A 23,146-nucleotide genomic window follows, 5' to 3' on the forward strand; every position below is an offset into this window, starting at 1 on the left:
TTCAGGCTAGCCTCGGATAATGTTAATGTGACCAGAGGAATCAAGGAGGATGGAATGGCCGTTCATGAACATTAGCACTGTTGATTTTGTTCATGAGAATAGGTGCTCCAATGTGGATGCTCATACCATCGCAAGGAGTGCGATTTATGCTGAGTTTGGTAGGCTAATTTGGCTGTTAAGTCCGGCTCAAGGCGTTTGTAACTCGTATAACTTTGTTGATGAATAAAGAGTTATGCCTCCTAAAAAAACCAGCGCCTCTTGCTAAAAAAAAGTATGTAGGCCTATGAAACGATTTTAACTGCATTGTGGGCCCAGTTGAATGCGGGCCCATTGGCTACTACTGCTGCCTGTAGGTTTTGCCGGGAGGCAATGGAATACGGAACGGGACGGAACGGGAAAAAGCGATGGCACGTGGTTGACGACGCGTGGAGCTGCCGGTTGAATGTTGGAGGTCAAGTCAAGGACGAATAGCTTATCTTGTCTATCTCCTCCGATCCATCCAAAACCCACTCACCTAGTAGCATCATTTTACCAACCAACCCAGCCGCACTTCGTCGTCAGGTCTTGTCAAAATCACGGCCTGCCAATCCCGCCCGGCGTTCCTCCTCCATCAGCGGCGGCGCTCCAGGCGACCTGGGCTTCCTCCGACCACCACTAGGAAGTAGCTGGAGATGGACCCCGACGGGCCGCCAAGTGGCTGGAGATAGCGGCCACAAGGTTGGACTTCGCCACCCACACCCAGGGTTTACGTTACCGACCGGTCCGGCCAAACTGGCGGGGTCCGGTACCCAGGGGCGGAGTCAGGATGGTGATTTTTTCATTGTTAGGGGGGCCAACCATACAAATTTATATAAAAATTTAATCAAAATTTAAATTTGTAGTGTAAATTTGGGGATCATGGGGGCCAGACCCCTGCCCGCCCCCTATCTCCGCCCCTGCCGGTACCGGTATACCGGACCAGTTTGCCCGGAAACCGGTTCAAACCGGTCGAAGACAAATTTGAATTTAAAATCCTCTGCAAACGGTTCGTACCGGTATACCGGTCGGTTTGACCGATTTACCGGCCGGTTTGACTAGTAACCGGTCAAATTCAATTTTTTTCTTTCTTGGTTTAAATTCATATTCCCGTAAAGTATATTAAATGAATATTTGTATAACATGTTTTAGCCTAAATGAACCATCCAACCCTCTCTTTTACATTGTATTTGTATATTTTTGTATGCACGTTTTTTTTTTACTTCAAATCCCCGCAAACTATAATAAATGAATGGATTTTTTAGAAAATTTGACATCATTAAATTCGTCACACCTCGAAGTATTTTTAGGAATTTTTTTAAATTTTTTTTATTTTTTGAATTTAATTTTGAATTTGGTCCGATTTGATACCGGACCAAACCGAAACCGGGCCGGACCGATTTGACCGGTAACCGGTCAAACCGGACCGGTTTCCACCGGTTTGGTGAGCCCTGCCCACACCCCACACGAGCTCCGCTTGCTACTCCCTTCGTCTCGTCTCACAATGCCAATCCTCTTCCAGACTCTGCACAAAGCTGCTACGGAGCATGCAGGGGGACTTCCAAAATTGCAAGAGTAGACTTTGCTTTTGCTGTAGCCTGCAGGTCCGCACACGGACGCCGTCACCGAGTCAATACTCGTAAAGCAGATCGTTAACAGTTGTTCGGCCGTGGTGCTGATCAATGCGTTTTAACGGGCGATTAATTCGGCAGGCGGCCGCGCGCGCGACCCGGACAAAATTAGGGTTCGCGAGCACAAAATTAGGCGGCGGCGGCAGTTGTTGCCATGTCAATGCTCTGCGGCAGCGAACCAAAGACCTTTTCGCACACTATTTATTTGGCATGCTACAGCTGAATCCTGAAGAGTGAAGACCATACCATACGCATACAGTATCTTCGAGACTTGAAAGCAGCATGGGCCGACGCTGCGACGATTGTGATGCAGAAAACAGGGACGGCATCCCAACTGCTCATTCTGCCGAATTTGTTCGTGCAGCAGGTCAAGTCAATGCAGCGGTATTCATTGGTCGCTCGGATTTTTTCCGTCTGAACGATGGGGGCGTGCCGCGACGGTTTGGCTGCTGTTACTGTGTGCCTGTGTCCTGACGCGGCAACCTGCAAGAAGTTTGGCGCAGCTGCCTCCTGCCGGGCGCGGCGATCTTTCTCCTGGGGGCTGGGTGTACCTGAAATTCGAGCCCAAGATGATATGATGGGGTTTGTTTCAGTTTGACCGCCCCCTTCGTCTCCGATTCTGCCGGAGAGGCAATTGCATGCGCAGGCGGGCATGGAGAGGAGCATGGCAAACACATGCGCTTTTCTTCAGTCTACCTCTCCTCTTGATGAGGTTGCGCCGTTGCTGCTGCTACAGAGGAAGCCGAGGAAGCATCCGAGGATCAAGAACTTCTCAAACCTGCAAGCAAGAAGCGGCGTGGCAACTGGCAAGACAGAGACACAAACGGCACATGTGCCCAGGCTTCGGGGCAACAAACCGCTAAGTTTCTCCCCATCTTTGGACGTGTGTGCCTGCGTTTTTTTCTTCCCTAATTCTGGCTCATTTTTCCCTGTTTCCTTTTCACATTCCTAAGCTGGGCTGTTTTTTTTTGGAGTTCATCACACATTCAATTCAAACCGTGCGTCGTCCCCCGGACTCCAAATCCACCTTTTTCCTTTTCGTGCATGCCTCATGTGCTAAGCAAGAGCAGCTAGCCACGAGCTCCGAATCAGCTCTCTCATCGTCCACAACGGGCCGCTGGTCCAGATGACACTGACACTAACATTGATATTGCTTCACCTAATACTTAGTAGTTACTATCAGTGATCAGTGAATATATATAAATATAATAAAAGCACTGGCGTACAGCAGCTTGAGCACGCAGCAGGGACACACGAAAGATCATAAATTGCGAAACCGTTTGCTGGTATAATTTATCGATTTTTAACCTCCCTTCAATTTTCTAATGGGTTTGGTTGTCTGGTGTCTTCCCTGACACCCTTGTGAGAGCAAGCAAAGCGATAAGCTTGGTTGGTTGCAGGGCCCATCAGAGGTAGCCCGGAAACGCGAGCAAGCACGCAGCAGCCAATGGCGACGCCGCCCCGGCGAGAGCCGTGAGGGCAGCAGATTTGGCTGCCTGATCGGTAGTGTATGGCCAGGTAGACCGTCGCCCCAGCCTTTGGCATCTTGTCACCTATCTCCCATTGACACTTCTCCTTTCTTGAGCAAGCCACCCAATCCAGCCAGGCAGGCACATTTTCCTTGTGATGATGGATCATGGGTGGACGGCGAGACCAGCCAACTCTGACATGCTGGTTTATCGTTTCAGCTTCAGGTTTGAAGCAGGCCCATGTCTGACTTGCAAGCTAGGTGCCAAACCACTAGTCTTTTTTTTTTCGCGACCATGCCTGAGCATGTTTTTCATTAAGAGGAAAGCAGTTACAGACACCATCTTGATGTGGCCAATCAAAGCTTGACCAACACAAGAGTACAAAGGACTAAAAAAAGAGAAATACTGAAAAAACACACATACAAACTAAGAAACAAAACAACAACACAAACAACAGTTTTTGCGACCAACAAGCAACCTAGCAAGGGGCTCAAGACACCATCATGGGCGAGGCCACCTCCGTCGCCAGGGAGCCCATACCAGCAGGCAGCAACGCATCAAGAGCCTCGCAGTGCGAGGTTGTTAGGGTGGACGAGAACGTAGCCGTAAACTGCTGGAATGAGGAGGCATCCGGCGGCTGGCTGTCAGAAGTGATGCCTAGCTTTTTCATCATGATGTTCTGTGCTTGGACAACAGGCTTTGTTGCGCGGTACCGTGATTTTCTTGCCAAACGCTCGCTGCGTCTGATAGTGAACTCCTCCGGCTGCGGGCGAGATCTCCGACGCGGCGGAGAAGCAACCAACGGAGGTGGGGGCGCATCGGTACACACAGCACGTGCAAAATCAGCAATTACATCATTCGTTGGGATCTCAGCACCAGCAAAAAGATGGAGTGGAAGCGTTTCTCGCGCTCCACGAGCGACCGTTACATTGTGCATGTCATCAGAAACGTGAGATAGCGGCTGAGGGTCCTGAACATCAAAACGTACCGCTACAAGATCCGCAACAGAATGCACTGATTCCAGATCGACCAACGCCGAAATGTCGTTGTCTGCAGCAGGGACAGCGACGACCTCGTCCATAGCAGGTTCAGACGGGGGTGGTTGCAGATTGAACTCAGCTAACATAGGATCAGAAAGGAGGTGAGAGGTCCGTTTATCGAGCTGGACAGGCCCAGGCATGCCGGCATCATCGTGGACCCAAGTGCGCACGCGGCCCGCGCCATCCGCTTCAGCAATCATTGGATCAAACGCCCGAACAGAGGCGGCAGCAACCCGAGCCAAATCAAAATGAGCCTGAACGGCCGTTTCAAACAGCATGGGATCAAAGGCTCGACCCGTGACAGCAACATCACGTTCCAAAGCAAGTTGTACAACCGCCTCATCAAGCACCGAACAGTTTGGTCGCATGATCGGCTCAGCACGCATGCAGCGACCAGGCGAGACATCGACGCACCCAAAGGAGCCGAAACGAATGGAGCAGGGAAACGACCAACCCCGACTCTCACGATCCATCGGAGCAGAATTACCACCGTCAGCAGCACCACCAAGGCTTGCACCACCACCACCACCAGACGTATCACCTGCCCCATCCCCATAGCCAGGGGTCCTGAAGACCGTCCTCCGAGGCCACAGACGGGGAAGAAGGTGTTGCGTGAGGCCCTGGTAATCTTCATCAGAGTCAGAGTCGCTGATCACACGGTCCGGCAGAGTGCCACCGTCGTCCGACGACCCCGAGTCGTTCCAGTCGTGAATTTCAAGAATTTCTATCTCCACTCTGTAACGAAGAAGACGCAGATCATGATGTATGGTTTCCTTAGGCCGAAGAAAGAGATTATTATCCCCCGATACATCCACCTTCTCAGGAATGCGAATCACAGCCTCATTCGGAATGAGGTCCGGGTCACTACACCAAACAGCAGTCTGGAAACGACGCAGGTCAGCACGCGCAACAGTGATTGGAGTGAGCTCAGGGGTTGCACAGGAGTCACCAAGGATGACCTGGGCAGTTGCGGCAGACCAGGCGTGAGCAGGGAGACCTCTAATCTCAAGCATGACTCGATATCGCATTGTTTCCCCATCAGCTGTGGCAAGCCGATTCCAACGACGAAATCTCAGTATCATGTCCGCCCGCGGCAGCGGTGGGGCGTCCAGGACACGCTGGAGATCCGCAGGGTTACGAAAGATCACCAGGAAATCCTCCGGCCAGTACCGAAGCAAGGTGAAGTCAGAGCCAACCATTCCGTAGTTCTCCTGGATGAATCGACGCACTTGGTAGGGGGCAAGAGAGGGTCTTGTGCCAAGGACCAGAACGACCAAAGCGGTTGCGACCATAGCATCTTCTTCAAGCTGGAGCTCCTCCGTACGGGCGATTGTACGGGTAACAAGGGGGATGCGCCTGGTTGGGTGACCCGGCGGAAGCTCCGGAGGGAAGGGCGGAGGAGACGAGCGGCCTTCCGAGCGACCTGCCGGCGAGAGTCGCCGGCTCGCCGGCGAAGTGGAGCGTTCCGTGGGCGACGCTGCGCAGATCGACGGAGGACCGGAGTAGTCGCGACCAGTAGAGGCAGATCCCAACGAAGCAGTTGAAGCGAAAGCCGCGGAGCGATCCACGCCCCGATAGTTGGAGGCCACCGCCGCATCCACATGAGGATTTGCCCGTCGTACAGGCCGACCACGACCCCGCAGTGGCGCACAACGAGGCCGTTTGCAGTTCTTGGCGACGTGTCCGATCTTCTCACAACGGAGACAGCGTGAGGGATTGACGCATTGGGAAGCGACATGGTCGAACGCTAGGCAGTTGAAGCATCTCCCCACTAGATCTGCGGGGACCGGCCGGCGAACGCGAGGGGGAGGAGGGGGGCGCACCCGGTGAGCGTCCTCCCGAAGGCGACGCCGACTGACGACCCAGCGAAAACCATCCTCATCGACCAAGGGGGGCGAAGACGACCGGGGCGGCGCCCGTCCCGAGCGACGCGCATCAGCCATGGGGCCATCCAGATTGCGCGTGGGAGAGGCGGATCTGCGCCTTCCAACGACCGCAGCACCTTTCCCCATAGGGGAAGTGCACGGAGGAAGCCAGTGAAGCTCCTCTACATCATCTTCATCCTCGTCCGAATCTGAGGGGATGCTGAAGCAGATCCCCTTCGGGGACTCCTCGACCGGGCGTGAGGGACCAGCCCCGGGGGAGGGTGAGAATGGGGCCGCATCAGGGTTGAGCTGTCGGCGAGGTTCCGGGGTGGATCTGGATCCAGAGCGGCCGCCACGCGGAGCAGGAGGGGGTGGTGGAGGGGGAGGAGATGGACTACCCATGACTCCTTTTTGTGATTTGTTGTCCTTAAACCACTAGTCTTTGGAGTGTTCCTTTCAAGACAGGTATTTGACCACAGATCTCAGGTACATGTCGTGAACGAGAGAGATACGTACGGCAGTTGCCGCATGACTCACCACAAATGGAGCAGCAACAGCTTTTCAGCTTTCACTGTATTGGCTAAAAAAAAGGGATAAAATTCAGCCGGCACTTATCGAATTGGTGCCATGTTTGATGTTTATTTTCTAAGCTAGGTGTAGGTTGGCGAAAGTTTTTTCTTTGACAAAGTTAACAAGGCTGCTACAAACAGTTCCTGAAATAGAGCAAGTGTCTGAGAACACAAGTTTCTCAGGATATTCCAGCGTTGGCAGCTGTACACTGTAAACGCAAGGAACCATCAGAAGAACGCAAGGAACTGACCATTCACCATTTATATGGACCAAATAAGGCATTCAGACAGATATTTCATTCTGACCGTACAATCAACCTACCGACCATAAGCAAACACAAGACAGGAACAAACAAATAAGAAACATGTATGGTGCGACCTTTCTCTTTCTGTGCTGCACACGTTAAATTTACTTTAGCGGTTGTTTACAAGTGTCACTCCAGATTGAGCAAACATCTTACTTTTACCAGATTATTAACCTACAGTAGGTCAGTAGTACACCTACTTAACCGCTCCAGTTAAAGAAAATATCAAAGCAACAAATCTTTTCTAATTAAAAAAAGTATATATCCAACTTAAGGAAATACATATACGAAGCAACATTTTCATTCTCTGCTGACTGGTTGTGTCATCATATCTTCTCCCTTGGTATAGAAGAAGAAACCAACTTCTTGCCAAGCAGTCCAACTTGAAAACCGTAGCACTTTATTTTGATCAAATTAGGAAAGGTCTTTGTTGGGAAAAAAAGGGGCCAAGGATGATACGGTACTGCAGTTTCTTTTTAAAAACTTCAGAATGTTGAATTATGCTAAATTTCAGTTATACAACTTCATCATGCCTTTATTTATGACATTATAGAAATCATTATCTTGTTGTTTCTCAGTCTAGCTCCGCATTCATATAGTGTTCATTTTATAAATGTGGAACAAAATATTAGTTGGCGTCACATACTGTAAGTGTAAGCAAACCCATAAAAAAGCATACTATGAGTTGTATGGGTGCTATTGCTGATCTTCTGTTAAAACATGCCACCGCTTGATGGCATGCCACTCATATTTGGGAATGTTGAGACACAAGAAACAAAGCCTCTCTCCATCTGAAAAGACATCTGCCAAGAACCAAACAGATTCATTGATGCACACCACATACTACAAATTAAAATAATTACTGCTGCAAAACTACTGTTAAAAGTTTTTACTCCAAGCATTGCATCATTAGGCTATAATGTTAAAAAATGAAGCATATATTATTTCTTATAAAAATAAAAAGTAGCACACATCGAGCTATACATTTCCTTTATCAGCACAATCACAAAATAACTAAGCACATGGGCTTATTTTCTCTTGTTCTTGCTGCCAACGAGCAACACCACGTAGAAGAGTGCCCTGAACAAAAACCCCCACGCCACGGTGACCAGAAGGCACTTCCACTTGCCTATGTCCGTGACGGCCTGCTGCGCCAGCACGTCGGCGCCGGTGGTTACGCAGGTGCTGGCCGTCATGTTCGACCCGAGTGTCCTGCTGATGGCGTCCAGCACCTTGAGCTTCACAGCCTCGGACAAGTGCCCCACGGGTGTCCCGTCGAACATCTCGATGCCGCGGGAGAAGCAGCGCGACACGTCCCTGAACTCGTTCTGGAGCACCGCCTGGTACGGGTACTTGACCAGCGACAAGTAGTGGAACCAGATCCAGTAGTCAGGGATGCGGTCGCGGTTGATGAAGAAGCCGGAGAAGAGGAGGAAGTAGGCTAGGATGGCCACGACCACCGTGTACCCTAGCATGACGTGCGGCACCACCGCGGAGAGGAACGTGACGAAGCCGCTGCCCGCCCAGAAAGAGGCCAGGATGATCAGGACGAAGAAGAGGAACGACGAGGCGCCGCCGGCGAGCCCCACCGCCCAGAAGGTGATGAGCGCGAAGGCGAAGGAGAGGAGCACGAGCGGCGGGAAGGCGACGACGGCGTTGGCGAGCACGTAGGAGATGCGGCGGTAGGCGTTGTGCGCCGTCTCGCGGAGGTAGATGTGGCGCTCCTGCACGAACACCGGCAGCGCGTCGGCGCACACGTAGAACATGGTCGACATGGCCATGGCGAAGAAGCCCAGCCGCTCCTGCACGCCCTTGGGCGTGTCGTCCAGGCGCCAGAAGATGGTGGCAAGGATGAACCCCGTCACCATGATCGTTCCCAGCCTCATGGCGAAGAGCTCCGGCATGCGCCCCGTGTTGGTGAAGGACCGCTTGATTAGCACCCACACCTCCGTCCACGGCGGGTTCGCGAACGTCGGCACCGACCCGCTCACCGCGCTCCCAGATCCGCTCCCGGCGACCAGCTTGCCCCGGGACACGCTCTCGGCGATGGCGAGCTCCAGGGGCATCGTCGTGCTCAGGAGCTTGCTGTCCTTATCCACTGCTGAAGTGTTCTGCCACTTGATGTTGAAGTCGGCAAGCGCGACGGCGCCGTCGGGCTGGCGCTCGAACTCTCGGATGGTGTCGAGCGCGAACTCGGCGGGGTTCTCGTTGTCGGGGATGGGCACGCCGAACTCGGCGAAGAAGGGCTTGAGGCCGGCGGGCGTGCCGGCGTACACGGTGCGTCCGCGCGAGAGCAGGAGCAGGTGGTCGAGGATGCCCAGGATGCGCGCGCTGGGCTGGTGGATGGTCATGATGACCACGCTGCCGCTCTGCGCGATACGGCGGAGCACCTGCACCACCATGAAGGCGCTGGCCGAGTCCAGCCCGGAGGTGGGCTCGTCGAGGAACAGCAGGATCGGGTCGTGGATGATATCCGTCCCGATGGACACGCGGCGACGCTCGCCACCGGACACCCCGCGGTGGCCCTCGTCGCCGATGATGGTGTCCGCTGCCCGGGACAGGCCGAGCTGGTCGATGAGCGCGTCCACGCGCGCGCGCTTCCTGTCCTGGGGCAGCGCGCGCGGGAGGCGGAACTCGGCGGCGAAGAGCAGCGTCTCGCGGACCGTCAGCATCGGGTACAGCAGGTCGTCCTGCATGACGTAGGCGGCGATGGCGCGGAGGCGACGGCCGTGGAGCGGCTCCCCGTTGAGCGTGACGGTCCCCCGGAGGCTCTCCCGCGCGATCCGCCCCGCCAGCGCGTCCACGAGCGTGGACTTGCCGGAGCCGCTGGCGCCCATGACGGCGAACAGCTCCCCCTCCCGCGCCTCCCCGGAGATGCCGTCGAGCAGCGTCTTGGTGTTCCCGGACGAGCCGGCCGGCGGCGCGTCCGCGGACGCGAGGTGGTTGCTGGGCCGAGACGGGAGGCAGCCCAGCCCGCCGCCATTCTTGACGCTGTACGACAGGTCGGCGAAGTTGAGCGCGTACGGGACCGGCGGGAGCGGCGGCCGCATGGCCTGGCCGCCGCCGCTGTCGCCGCCGGCCTCGTCGATGTCGACCACGGCGTGGCCGGAGGTGGCCATTGGTGCGTGCGTGTGCGTGTGTGCAGTCGCGTCAGCCGGCGCACGGTCTTGGCGCTGGCGTGCCGATGCGGGGAGCACGGATCGGCGGGCAAGTGGTTTGGGCTGGGAGGCCGTGGCGTGGGCTCGCTCGCTTTATAGGAGGAGGTGCGGTGGAGAGGGCGAGCTCGAGTTGGGCTCCAGGGGCAGGCTCCCCTTCCCCTTCTCGGCTCTTTCTTTTTCGATCACGATTCGTCTCGGCCAGGTTCCGCTTCCCAGAGAGGAGGAATCCGGGTATTTCTTGGCGTCGAGGAATTGGCGAATTGCATCCTCGTACGCACTCTGCCCAAAAATTTGTGTGGTGTGTGTAAGTTTGCTCGTCTTCGTGTCTGTGTTACAATTCGTCTTGTATTTTGCATGTACGAGGATGTGACAACGGCATGTGATGGAAGTTATGGGCCTCTCCGTTCCTCGTTTAGGGTTCATTTGATACGGCTTCGGCTTTACCTGTTTTCACCGTAACGAAACCATAGCAAGGACCTGGTTTAGGACTCAAAGACAAAAAAATGTACTAGAGCCAGTGGAACCTTTTTTTCTCTCCCTTAATGACACTCACCGTAATGACACCACCTTTTTCTCTTTCTTAACTGGGTCTGGCATCTCCTGCTGCTGTAAGATTTGTCAGTCGGTCTTTCGGGAGCAGCACATGAAACTGGTCGTTGGTGTACCCGTTGCCGCGAGTCCACCGGGGCATGTGACCAGAGCTGCATCATCCAGGACGATCACGGCCCCAACGCGCTCACCCGCTCGTAACTGCAAAACGTAACCGTACCTAGCAAGGACAAGACTCGGCCAACGATCGCGAGGCAACAGCAGTCGCGCAACAACTCTTCCCGCGCACCATCACTCCGTGTCAGTTAACTTAGGAGTCATAGGACAGGGTTGGCTTAACTGTTCAGTTCCCCAAACCTGGAGGGTTCAGGCTGAAACGAGGATTGGCCGCTCGTCAGGCAGCATATCAACAAGGCTAAAGTGTTCAATTATCTCCGATACACTCAAACTACAGCCGGTGGGCAACAAATCCTTACACAAGAAAGTCCTTTCAAAAAGGAGCAAAATATACTTATCATGTCTTTAAAACTCATAATATAGCTGCTACCACAAAGTCTGCTCATTATGTAACTAAGCACCACAAACTAGGCTGCGAGGTTTTCAGGGGGACTTGCTTCCTGTGGGTGAAGCCTGCCGGTCATCATCATGATCATCATCATTGTTACCATTGCCCTTGGGACTTGGACTGTGGTCACCCCTAGTAGGGCTTGGGCTACGGTCATCCCTAGGACTTGGGCTACGCCCATTGGCCGCAGGGCTGCGGTTGCCATCAGATGGGCTCCGGCTTCTACTCCTGCTGTTCTCCTTCTCCATCCCTCCAGGGCTATCACCACGGTCTGAGCCATTGCGCTCACCGTTATCCTTTGGCGGTGGGCTCACCTGACCCCGGGGACTGTGACTCCTTGGGCTCCTGCTTCCATCAGGTGTACGGCTGTGCTCCTTTGCAGGAGGGGAGGCAGATCGCATGGGGCTCCTGCTGTAGCTAAGGCTCCTTGATCTCCTCTCACCACGGTCACGGCGGCCTCCCCTAGGAGATCCAGATAGGGATCTTGAGCGGCTGAGGATAATAAAAAAGGAATGTTAAAACAAGCCGCGTGACAAAAAAAGAAGAATACCAGAAAGACTACAGCCAATAAAAACAAACGGCTAAAAAAACATCCACACGGCTTTTTAGTCATACCTATAGCTACGGCTCCGGCTCCGACTTCTGCTGTAGCTCCGACTGCGGCCCCGTCCATGGCGTGGAGATGGGGACCGTGAGTAGCTTCTCTCACGCCTGAAATATGCATATTCATCAAGAGCGTTTCAAGTAAAATCATGAAGGATGAGGATAAGGTTTAGCAATTCAATACAAGATACATTAGGTTCGAGAAGAATAATGTTAGCAACCTGATACTCCTAGGGCTGTTCTGGCAATTTCTTTCTATATGTCCCCTTTCTCCACATCGGTAGCATTTATTTTTCCAGTCACCAGCCTTACAGTCTCTCGCCCAGTGACCATCAATTCCACAGTTGAAACAACGACCTGTTCCCGGGGGAGGGCCTCTTCCCATGGATTCACGTGAGCCACCTGGTCCGCGTGGAACCTGCAAGCATATCGTAACAAAATTCAAAATCAAAATAAACATGTTAATTCTAGTTGCATAAAAATGGCAGATAAAAATTATAAACACTAAATTCAGAAAGCATGTAACTGAAGGGGCAACTTACGCCTTTAGCAAACTCAACAATAATGCGACTCCCATCAACATCCCTGCCATCTAGGTTGTATCGCGCATCATCAGCATCACGAGGATCACTGAACTCCTGTTTGACAATTTGGCAAAACAGAACAAGACAGAAAGGTGCCATGCATTGTAAATAAATAAATAAATAAATAAATAAATATATGTATTTCCCAAGAAACGAGAAGTTAATGTTAACATTATATAAATTGTTCCAGAATTGAACTGAGGGAGGTAAAATTCACATACAATGAATGCATAGTCGCACTTCAACTCCACTTCTCGTATTCTGCGCAAAGGGTTGCCACAAAGAGTAAGCCGTCATGAGTCAAGTACTCAAATGCATCACCAACTTGGAACTTCGACTAAAACAGTCAACATTATCACACCAAGGGCGCCCTTCACCATGGTCACCAAGTCCATCAAGGGCACCCTTCCACCACAGACCTCCCGGTAAAAACCGAAAAACCTTCAACAAGATCATTCAAGTCAAACACACAATTCCTCGGGTGTCAAACTTTGACGTTATGCTTAATGAAGTAACAGAAACTACCAAAGACAACATGTTTGGAAAGAGCCACCCACAAGTAACCTGAAGAGACTCAGTAGTATCTCTGAACCTGACACCTGTTAAAACTGCCTATGAAAAGGTTTGGAAAGAACACCCCCCCACCCCCCCCCCCCCCAAAAAAAAAAACTTACTAATCTATTCTATGTACTAGACGACTAGCATCTCCACCAGTTCACGACAATCACAGTTTAGCAAATCACAGATGGAGTGTATTCCATAAAAAAATAAAAACTAGCTTGAAAGGACTAAAAGTATCTGTTAACCCGACACCTGCTACAAACTGTCTGTTATCAAAAAAAAAAAACTGTCTGTTAACCCGTCACCTCCACCAATTGTAATGGATTACAGATTAATATGTTCCACAGAAATTAGTATATGAATCAAAGCCCATAAAACTGGAGTTGACACTCATCACAATATTAACATAATTTTTTTTACAAGGGTACCAAATTGCAAAATTATTTTACTTCTGAACACTCTTGGAGAACCCCTAATTAACATAGTGTTCTTACCTTCCATATCTGCTGAACAGATATTCTAGGTCGCGGGAACGAGTACGGGAGGCCAATCTGCCAACATACAAGCGCGTTCCTCCATAGCGATCATCATAGCGAGGCATATCTGCTAACCACATGAAACACCATCAGATATTTCGTCAAAAATGTATTGCATAAAGCTACACTGAACATAAACAACATTAACGCGACGGGCGGCAGTACAGACTGCAGACAACTCCATCAGAACCCTCTGAATGCTAGGCACTAGACTAGTCGATTATCACTGTCCCCTTGTATAATTCGATGGCAGTGCATACATAGCAGCAGTTGCAGCACCTCACATCTCAAGGGGACTGATAATGAAGCGGGCGCAGCAGTAGTTAAAAGTTAGAGCTCGCTCCCGTCATATCAGATATAAACCAAAATGGTTCCGTCATATCATATCAGACATAAACCAAAATGGTTTCGTCTTGCTCATTAATAATATATAACAGCCACCGTACAGAAGCTAATCTGTGAACAGTAGCTTGCGCTAGGAGATCGGGGCTCAACTGTATCACCCCTGTGCTCGCCTTGTGATTTAGTTGCAAGGCGCTGTTGCCTCCGATTCCCCACAGCGTTCTCCGACCAAAGCAGCCAAATCCCCCAACAAAACACTGCGCAACTCGTGAGGACTAAATCGGGCCCAGAAAATTCTCAGATCCCCGCATCAAACTGAACGCGGGGCAGGGGGGGTTTGAGTCCAACCTTGAATTGCTCATGGAAATTAAACCCTGGTGAGCCCGCGACCGCCACCACGCAGCGCAGCAAACCGAACAATTAACGTGACGCCCCTCGCGGAAGATTACGAACAACGCGACCCGCCGGAGAAAGCTAGCGCGCGCGCACCGATATAAGAACACGAGGGAAGGAAGCGGCGGAAGGATGGATACCTGGATCTGGACGGAGCCGGCGGCGACGGCGAGAAGGGGTCGCGGAAGGGAAGGGATATGGTGGCGTTGGTGCGTCTCGGACCGGGCGGTGGGAAGGATCTGGAGCCTTGCCTTGCAGAAGCCGGGGGGCGGTGGAACCCTAGTGGATGGCCTAACCCGAAAATTTCGGGTCGGGTTTTTCGAGTTTTGAAAAATTCGGATTTTTAAAATTCAAACCCGAAATTTATCATGAAAAAATAATTTCTGACGATTTGGGTACCCGACATTTCGGGTTCGAGTTCGGGAATTTCTGAAATACCCGAGAAACACGATGGAGCTTGGATCTAGCGTTTATTGCGAACATATCTGCGCGTGCGTCAAGACATCCGCGGAGCTGGAACATGCGGGGGAAAACTAGTTGTGGAGTTCCCAACTTGGACGCCGCCGCCCGCCGTTGCTGCCGTGGAACTTGCAGGCGTCGAACGCAGCTGCCGAACGTGGAGCACGCACTTGCCGTCGAGGGAGACCAACATGCGTTGTCCAACCACTCCTCCCCGGCTGGCCCTTTTTCCTTCTGTGACTCCGGTCGAGAGAAATGTGGAGACTAGAGAGAGAGGGAGAGAGATCTAAGAGAGGGGAGAGATCGAGAGAGAGAGGCAAGATATTTTCCTAGCCTTCCACGAGAGGTGAATGCAGGTCGGAGGGGATAAGGATCACAGGTGAGTGCTTGGCTTGGTGGGCCGTGAAGACAAATGGTAATTGACTTGTTGTAGTTGGGCTATAATTACAATAACTTTAGCATTTATGTATGACTTCTATAATTTCAGATTTTTTGGAGTAGTTCGAGTACCGTGGCTTGAAATCCGAATTACCCGTAATAATTTCGGATACTGTAGGTTGAAACCCGAATTAGCGTTCGGATTTTTTTGGGTTCGGGCTCGGATTTTTCTGATTCGAATTTCGGGTAATCTGCCCACCCATACTAGGGAGTCCATAGAACTATAGAAAAAGAATTAAGACCAAAAGAAGGAAATTGAAAAAAAAGAAGAAAAACATCATTCCAAATTTAAAGAAAATGACACTCTTTGAAATGCTCTAAGTTCGAGAACCGCAAGCTCATATTTTTATAGAATTACTCCCTCCTTCCCTGTTTATAAGGCATACACGTATATCAAGATTCAAACCTTGTCATCTTTGACCAATAATTTGACTATTAAATTTTTATTTTTATAATGCAAATTTCATATGATTGGATTCATAATCAAATATATTTTACAATGATTATAAGTTTATAATCAAAAGTGATATAATATATGATAAATAAATGGTCAAAGTGTTGTTTAGAAGACCGTGTCATGTTCCACCATGCCTTATAAACGGGGAAGGAGGGAGTAGTACTGTGGTGGTAAAGTTGGTTCGAAATTCGTGCAGAGCCTAAAAACGCCTGCCGGCTGCACAAAAACCGCAAAAGAGGTAAAAAGGGATTTGGCGGTCTTAGCCGGCCCAAATTGGGCCGCGGCAAACGTTTTCGGGGGAAATATCGTGTCCTATTCGGACCACATGGCCCACCTGTAAGTCGGACGGAATTCGCTCGGAAGGGAACCGACTCTCGCAAGTCGCAAGCTTTTCCGGCCCGCTACGCCCGTACCATCCACTAGGGTTCCACCGCCCCCCGGCTTCTCCAAGGCAAGGCTCCAGATCCTTCCCACCGCCCGGTCCGAGACGCACCAACGCCACCATATCCCTTCCCTTCCGCGACCCCTTCTCGCCGTCGCCGCCGGCTCCGTCCAGATCCAGGTATCCATCCTTCCGTCGCTTCCTTCCCTCGTGTTCTTATATCGTTGAGCGCGCGCGCGCTAGCTTTCTCCGGCGGGTCGCGTCGTTCGTAATCTTCCGCGAGGGGCGTCACGTTAATTGTTTGGTTTGCTGCGCTGCGTGGTGGCGGTCGCGGGCTCACCAGGGTTTAATTTCCATGAGCAATTCAAGGTTGGACTCAAACCCCCCCTGCCCCGCGTTCAGTTTGATGCGGGGATCTGAGAATTTTCTGGGCCCGATTTAGTCCTTACGAGTTGCGCAGTCCCTAGCAGACACGATATTGAATTTCTTATTACATGCACCTTATTAGTCAATGTCCAACTACAACAACAACATAGCCTTTTTTCCCAAGCAAGTTGGGGTAGGCTAGAGATGAAACCCGAAAGAAATAAGTTCAAGGTTCAGGCACATTGATAGCTAGTCTCCAAGCGCTACTATCCAAAGCTATCTTTTTAGAGATATTCCAATCCTTAAGATCTCTCTTAACCGACTCATCCCACATCAGTTTAGGTCTACCTCTACCCCTCTTTACATTATCGACCCGCTCAAGAACCCCATTACGCACCGGCGCCTCAGGAGGCCTTCATTGGACATGTCCAAACCATCTCAGCCGATGCTATGTAAGTTTCTCCTCAATTGGTGCCACCCCGACCCTATCCCGAATAACTTCGTTCCGGACTCTATCCCTCCTTGTGTGCCCGCAAAACTACCGCAACATCCGCATCTCTGCTACTAATAAACTAATTGAATCATGTGAGCACCTTTAGTTCTTCTTCTTCTTCTAGGTTAATACTTTATATTCCCTCGACTGGTCTGATTTTGGTGAATCAATATTGTTCCGTAAAAGAAAATAAACTAAAATAAACCAGAATAAGTCGAAAAGCAGCAAAACAGAGGGGACACTAAACACTAGTAACTAACAACACCAATGCCACTAACTTAGTTTGTTAAACATGTGGTTAATGCATAGTAACAAGAGTTGTACGCAACAATGATTCACATCTCTGCAAGTAATGAGTGACAGTTTATCAGCCGTCTTGAAACTTTTGATTGCGTTTAACGTTCCCATACTAAACTTTTTCATTAGTGCCGTTGAAATAGTTGTAATAATAAATAGTTATATACATACTTGGTCGTTTGAGAGGTTAGGATAATTTTATTCTATAATATGGAAAGAAAAATATCATTCTAGAGTAAACCACACTCTTCAAGCTATATTTTTTTTAAGCAGTTCTCCAGATATTCTAATGTTCACTAACTTGCCGCTCCAGTAAGCATTATTTTTGGACAGGTTGGATTTATTAATAAGAAGAAAAATGCTTTTACATCCGGCCTCTATTTTTCTTTGAGAGGAAGATAGGGATTTATACATCATTGATAGCAATGTTTACATCCAGAAATTCAAGAGGTGAAGTAAACCATACATGCCGACCATCCTTAAAAGTACAAGCTACCTTAGCTAAATTATGAGCCTCCATGTTAGCATCCCTACCTTTGTGTGCAAACTGCACGTAATCAAAAGTTTTTGCTCTTTCTTGAATGTCTCTAAGGATCATCATATAGGAGCATCTCGAATTCTCCATGATATTCTTGATCACGTTGAGGCAATCTGAAGCCACTTTTACCTTGCGTATACCACAATCTTCAGCAAGGGCAAGAGCTTCGGCACATGCAATTGCTTCTACAGTTTCGGCATCATTTACCGGTGGACATGCCAACACACTAACTGCTACAAAGCTCTCCTGACCATTTTGGCACACCAACGGCTCCTTTGGCCCTTGTTCGACTAAGAGACGCATCAACTTTCAGCTTGTGCGACCCTCTTTCTGGCGGAATCCATCTGCCAACTCTTGTGTTCTGGTACTGTTTTTTTGCCTTTCTTATAATAAATTCCATTGGCCACTTGAAAATCATTGATAATTCGATTGACGATCATAATAGTTGCCAAAGGGCTCTGAAAATTTCCTTCATGTATAGCTTTCCTTCTTGCATGCCAAATTGTCCAGCATGTTACCAATATTTTAGTACTGTCTTCTTCCGGCCTCTAATAAGAGCATTCCCAAAGAAAATTAAATTTCATAAAAAGTCCTTTTGAGGTGCGTGCTGCCGTTGACTTCTCTAGCTGGAGAGGCTTGGGCCCATGGGCCGGAATGGAAAAAGCCTGGCCCAAGTTGCATATCCGGTCCCCCTCACCAGACCATATCCGTTCCCCAACCCCTCTCCTGTCCCACTCGCGCCGCTGCACCACCCTCTCTCCTGCCCCCTCCACGCCGCCGCCGGAGGCGACTCGATCCAGATCCAGGTAACCCTCCACTATCCCCTGTCCCCTCTCTCTTTCGAATCCTCTCGTCTAGTTACTGTTGGGGGAGGAGAGAAAGGGCGGCGCGGTCGTCGCTGGCGGGGCCTTTGGTCCCTTCTGCCACCGATGGCCTGTGTATGCGGGCCGTCCGGAGGTGGGGGACCTCGGTGCCTTCGCTGGTCGATGTATGTTGTAGTGGTCCTAGTAGATCTAGGAGCTCGTGTCCTTGCGCCGCCGGTGAGGCGATGGCGGCGGCGGCGGCGCTGCTATGGAATAAGTCCTCCCGGTCTCACCCTCGCCCTGGTGGTGTTCCACTCCGACGCCATCGGCGAGCCCGTGGAGGAGGTGCTCCCGGCGTGGAGCGCCTGTACAGGAGTCCGGCCTCGGTTCTTCTTCGTCTCCGGTGGGCGGCGGAGGTTAGAGGCTTTTGTGAAAGGCTGCAGAGCAAGCTGCTGGTAGTGTGGATGCTTGGTGGTTGGATTTGCCTCGGTCTTTCCACGGCGGCGAGGGTCGTCGACGGCGACGGCAGATCCAGGGGCTGCAGGGGTTGGGGCGAGGTTCCAGTCGACGGGCGACAGCTGATGGCTTTTTCTACTGCGACTCCAACAAAAGCCATGGCGCGAAGGGGCCTCTGCAGCTCGCGGTGGAGCTCGTCTTCCTCGGCGGCAGCGGTAGCGGCGGCCGGCGTGGGAGTCGTCTCCGGGTGGTTTGTGAAGGATCTAGGGACCTGGGTGTAATTTCTTCTTTCTTAGGGTCCTTCGTGTAGTATGGTTGATACAGCTGTCTTTGTATCTTTTGTGTATATGTCTGTATGCGTACGTCGTCATGTACATTGCCCTTAACTAGAAATACAGATACGTACTTTCAAAAAAAAAAGGTAACCCTCCGCCGCGGCAACTGCTTCTCTCTTTCTCCTCACTCAGGCGCGCTGCAGTCGGTTGCTTTGTGCTCTGCAGATTATCTGCTCTGCTGCGACCGTTTTTTCATGGTGTTCTGCAGATTCTCTGCTCTGCTGCGAGCCCTTGAATCCAAAAGTTTTTTTTTTGCTGCAGATCTGTTTATTTGTATTACGTTGGACTTGCTGTGCGGAGTGGGCTATCAATTTACTATCTAGGGGTTCTCCATGTTGTTTAGGGGATTTGTTAGTTCTCGGTCAGATCTAGTTGTATTTATTGTTTTCAATCAATAAGTTTTTTTTTGTCTGCAAAATCTGTGTTTTGCGGGTGGGGCAACTTGCTCTTTGATTTTGCTGGGTCAAGCTGTTTTCGTCGGTTATACGGTGAAGGATTTATAGCGCGGATCTTAGTTTTACTTCCTCTGGAATTAGGAATAGTTGCAGCTTGACATTTATATTTAAATAAAAGGTCGTCAAACCGCCAATCCACGGGCTGTTGTTTGCTAGCATCAATCGTAGAGTGGTCAGTTCAGTGTTCACAGATCACAAATGATTTATCTCAGGTGGGTCTTCTGATTAGTGATTAGAACTGAGTACCACAGTTAAGTTTGTAGCACAATTCCTAACTGAAGCTTGTGATGCTAGATGCTGCAATTGCTGTGATTTTCCAATTGCCATCGAGTTGTGTAAATTGAGACCGAGGAGAATTTTCTAGTTAGTATGTGATATTATTTTTAGGTTTTGATGTTATCGTTGTTTGTACTCAGTGTGCTTCTCTCAAGTCTCAACTATAGAGTTCATACTATCATGTGTACTTTAGCTAGATTTTTTATGAAATGACTGATTGAAGATTTTCATGTGTTCAGTAGACATGCCTCGCTATGATGATCGTTATGGGAACACACGCTTGTATGTTGGCAGACTATCCTCCCGCACTCGTACCCGTGACCTGGAATATCTTTTCAGCAAATATGGAAGGTAAGAAACATATTCACAAAGAGTTCTTGGGAAGTCCAGAGTGTGTTACTTGTTATTATGAGGGCAAAACACCATTTCTGTTCTAGAGCTTAACAGGAGCATTTGATGTTGACATGTTGTAATAAGTTAGCCTGGTTAAATGTGGTATACACCAAGCTATCATCTCTTAAACTGCGGCTATAATCCTCCTGACATGGGGATGCAGGTGGCCCAAACCCCCTCAACGGGGCTTTTCTTAATATAAATCCCTGCTTTGACGCTAGGGTCACCCCTCCTACCTCCCCTCACTAGGGGAGTTGTTTTGGGATTACTAGGTAGTTATTTTATTAAGGGTTCTAGCTCTGCTGCCATGAAAGGCCGAGTCAAAAGAACTGAACACTTCCCTATTCCTTTCCTGGCAGCAGAGCAGATGCTTCTGCTTCTAATTGACCGGTGCTTGCGTATTAGATTAGCTATTCCTATCCATGGTGAATATCTGCTATCCCATCTCTTCTATTAGTTCTAGTTACATACCCCCGAATACCGTGCTTTCTTACCTAGCTATTATGCATAAACCAGTGCTGCAGCTACTCCTTACTTCTATTGAGACTCTAGTCAAAGAATTCATCTACATCTGCTGAGCCCTATTCTCTGGTGTCTAGAACTTAGACTACGCTAATAAGTGAGGGGTCCTTCCTATACTTGTTAATATAGATGATGAGGGTTCAGTGATACTAGGAGCATTCTCAGCGGTTTGTGGATGAGGCTATACAAGCCACTTTTTTGTTTGGTATTCTCTGTTATTTCAGCAAGCAGAGTAGATGTTTGACCTCCTGGCCTTGTGTGTTTGACTTGAATGATCTTGTTGAAGGTTTTTCGGTTTTTTACACCTGGGAGGTCTGTGGTGGAAGGGTGCCCTTGGTGGAATTGGTGGCCATTGTTCCAATATTTGTGGAGGACTTTGGTGAAGGGCGCCCTTGGTGTAGTCTTATTGACTGTTGTAGTGGAAGTTGCGACTTGATGATGCATTTGAGTACTTGACTCATGACGGCTTATTGTTTGTGGCAACCATTTGCACAGAATACGAGAAGTGGAGTTGAAGCGCGACTATGCATTTATTGTACGTGAATTTTACTGCCCCCATTTTGATTCTGAATAATTCACCTTTTCTTAGTGTTGCTTCACACATGCTATGGGAATTGTAAAAAAGTTACTTTTCACATGTGGCATCTCTTTTTTTTTGTGTGCCTCTTCTCTTTGCTAAACAGGAATTCAGCGATCCTCGTGATGCTGATGATGCACAATACAACCTAGATGGCAGGGAAGTTGATGGCAGCCGCATTATCGTTGAGTTTGCTAAAGGGGTAAGTTGCTGGCTAGTTATCCGATTTCTGAATGATCGCAATATTTTTTTTCAAGCTTCTGATTTAATGAGCATGTGCTTTGATATTGAACGCGTGGTCTTTCAAACATTTGTGACTGCAGGTTCCTCGTGGTTCTGGCAGCTCACGCGAGTACATGGGAAGAGGGCCTCCGCCAGGGACAGGTCGCTGTTTTAACTGTGGAATTGATGGTCACTGGGCAAGGGATTGCAAGGCTGGTGACTGGAAGAACAAATGCTACCGTTGTGGAGAAAGGGGCCACATAGAAAGAAATTGCCAGAACAGTCCAAGGAATCTGAGGTGTTCATTGATAACATTCTTCAGCTCCATTCCACTGCTGTCAGGCACTTCAATTGCTGCTTATTATTGTAGTATGTTTTTACTCAAGAGTCTGCTTTCTAAACATATTTCAGGCGCGAGAGAAGTTATTCACAGTCACCATCTCCACGCCGTGGACGGGGGCGCAGCCGGAGCTACAGCAGAAGCCGGAGCTATAGGTATGCTGATGAAACCCCTATGGATTATTTTTCTGAGCTATTCATGTTTTTGCCATCCGTCCTTTTCTAACGGGTCCTTGTATTACATCCAGCCGTTCTAGATCCCCATCTGGATCTCCCAGGGGTGGACGCCGAGACCGTGATGAGAGGAGATCAAGGAGTCTTAGCTACAGCAGGAGCCCCAGGCGTTCTGCTTCACCAAGTGCAAAGGAAAAGGAGCGCAGCCCCACACCTAATGGCAGTAGGAGCCCAAGGAGTCCCAGCTCAAGGGATCAGGTGAGCCCGCCACCAAAGGACAATGGTGAACGCAATGGCTCAGACCGTGGTGACAGCCCTGTGAGGAGGGAGAACAGCAGGAGCAGGAGCAGGAGCCGTAGCCCATCTGATGGCTACCGTAGCCCTGCAGCCAATGGGCGCAGCCCGAGCCCTAGAGATGACCGGAGCCCTAGTCCCAAAGGCAACGCTGGTGATGATGATGGCGGCCGTGGTTCACCAAGAGGAAGCCAGTCCCCCTGAAAACCTTGCATCCCAGTTTGAGATGCAGTGTGCCGATTCAGTTGTAATAGTTACATTTTCAGCTTTAAGACAGAAAGAACTGTATTTGCCACCCATTTTCTCGACGGCTTATGCTTTTGTGAGCTAGAAACTTTTGTAAGGATCTGTTGCCCTCGGGCTATCCCTGCTTTGTAACGTTGATATTTGAACTTCTTAGACCGCTAAATTTGGATATTTGCCATATAATTTGCCCTCGTGGCAGCCATATATTGCAGTTGAAGTGAAGAGAGCTTGCCGTCCATGCAATGGTCCATTTGGGCAGCATCACTGCACATTATCCTCCGCTGTGACTGATATCGTGCACGCACTGCACATTATGGCTGCGCTTTTCTGGATTGAATAACTTGTCCTTGATCATGTGGCAGGTACGCACATATGCAAAGCTTCCACGCATTATATTTTCCTTTCCGGTAACCCTCTCTGAATGCACATACTAGCTTCC

General features: G+C 50.0%; 3 protein-coding genes across 8 annotated transcripts; 1 reads left to right on the top strand and 2 right to left on the bottom strand.

Moving 5' to 3' along the window:
- Nucleotides 1-7,803: 7,803 nt before the first annotated feature.
- On the bottom strand, nucleotides 7,804-10,130 carry LOC120697282 (ABC transporter G family member 16-like). The gene has a single exon (XM_039980443.1). The coding sequence runs from the start codon at nucleotides 10,011-10,013 to the stop codon at nucleotides 7,923-7,925; it is 2,091 nt and encodes a 696-aa protein (XP_039836377.1). The 5' UTR covers nucleotides 10,014-10,130; the 3' UTR covers nucleotides 7,804-7,922.
- An 806-nt stretch (nucleotides 10,131-10,936) lies between these two features.
- Nucleotides 10,937-14,936, bottom strand: LOC120697283 (serine/arginine-rich splicing factor RS2Z33-like). 4 transcript variants are annotated; one of them, XM_039980444.1, is made up of 7 exons: nucleotides 14,326-14,936; nucleotides 13,409-13,517; nucleotides 12,575-12,614; nucleotides 12,312-12,407; nucleotides 11,991-12,187; nucleotides 11,782-11,877; nucleotides 10,937-11,658 (listed from the first exon to the last, which is right to left on the bottom strand). In XM_039980444.1, the coding sequence occupies exons 2-7, from the start codon at nucleotides 13,513-13,515 to the stop codon at nucleotides 11,202-11,204; spliced, it is 993 nt and encodes a 330-aa protein (XP_039836378.1). In that variant the 5' UTR covers nucleotides 13,516-13,517; nucleotides 14,326-14,936; the 3' UTR covers nucleotides 10,937-11,201. The 4 variants fall into 4 exon arrangements, 3 of the variants coding, with proteins under 3 accessions (XP_039836378.1, XP_039836379.1, XP_039836380.1); XM_039980445.1 differs by having other exon boundaries at nucleotides 13,409-13,520; nucleotides 14,326-14,481; XR_005684412.1 differs by having other exon boundaries at nucleotides 11,008-11,658; nucleotides 12,575-12,794.
- A 1,001-nt stretch (nucleotides 14,937-15,937) lies between these two features.
- Nucleotides 15,938-22,929, top strand: LOC120697285 (serine/arginine-rich splicing factor RS2Z33-like). 3 transcript variants are annotated; one of them, XM_039980447.1, is made up of 7 exons: nucleotides 15,938-16,101; nucleotides 20,180-20,291; nucleotides 21,351-21,390; nucleotides 21,539-21,634; nucleotides 21,756-21,952; nucleotides 22,066-22,149; nucleotides 22,242-22,929. In XM_039980447.1, the coding sequence occupies exons 2-7, from the start codon at nucleotides 20,185-20,187 to the stop codon at nucleotides 22,663-22,665; spliced, it is 948 nt and encodes a 315-aa protein (XP_039836381.1). In that variant the 5' UTR covers nucleotides 15,938-16,101; nucleotides 20,180-20,184; the 3' UTR covers nucleotides 22,666-22,929. The 3 variants fall into 3 exon arrangements, with proteins under 3 accessions (XP_039836381.1, XP_039836382.1, XP_039836384.1); XM_039980448.1 differs by having other exon boundaries at nucleotides 15,941-16,101; nucleotides 20,183-20,291; XM_039980450.1 differs by lacking the exon at nucleotides 15,938-16,101 and adding an exon at nucleotides 18,403-18,421 and having other exon boundaries at nucleotides 22,242-22,911.
- The last annotated feature ends 217 nt before the right edge of the window (nucleotides 22,930-23,146 follow it).

The sequence above is a fragment of the Panicum virgatum genome, chromosome 3K (assembly GCF_016808335.1).
Source record: "Panicum virgatum strain AP13 chromosome 3K, P.virgatum_v5, whole genome shotgun sequence".
NCBI classification, from domain to species: domain Eukaryota; kingdom Viridiplantae; phylum Streptophyta; class Magnoliopsida; order Poales; family Poaceae; genus Panicum; species Panicum virgatum.

What these genes read in the sequence shown, in the direction of transcription:
- LOC120697283 (XM_039980444.1), bottom strand. Translation starts at nt 13,515, where the DNA reads ATGCCTCGCTATGATGATCGCTATGGAGGAACGCGCTTGTATGTTGGC. An exon ending in TTGTTGAGTTTGCTAAAGGC is followed by an intron (nt 12,188 to 12,311) that starts GTAAGTTGCCCC and finishes ATATGCTTGCAG; the next exon opens with GTTCCACGCGGACCAGGTGG. An exon ending in AGCCGGAGCCGTAGCTATAG is followed by an intron (nt 11,659 to 11,781) that starts GTATGACTAAAA and finishes TATTATCCTCAG; the next exon opens with CCGCTCAAGATCCCTATCTG.
- LOC120697285 (XM_039980447.1), top strand. Translation starts at nt 20,185, where the DNA reads ATGCCTCGCTATGATGATCGTTATGGGAACACACGCTTGTATGTTGGC. An exon ending in AGCGCGACTATGCATTTATT is followed by an intron (nt 21,391 to 21,538) that starts GTACGTGAATTT and finishes TTTGCTAAACAG; the next exon opens with GAATTCAGCGATCCTCGTGA. An exon ending in AACAGTCCAAGGAATCTGAG is followed by an intron (nt 21,953 to 22,065) that starts GTGTTCATTGAT and finishes AACATATTTCAG; the next exon opens with GCGCGAGAGAAGTTATTCAC.
- LOC120697282 (XM_039980443.1), bottom strand. Translation starts at nt 10,013, where the DNA reads ATGGCCACCTCCGGCCACGCCGTGGTCGACATCGACGAGGCCGGCGGC.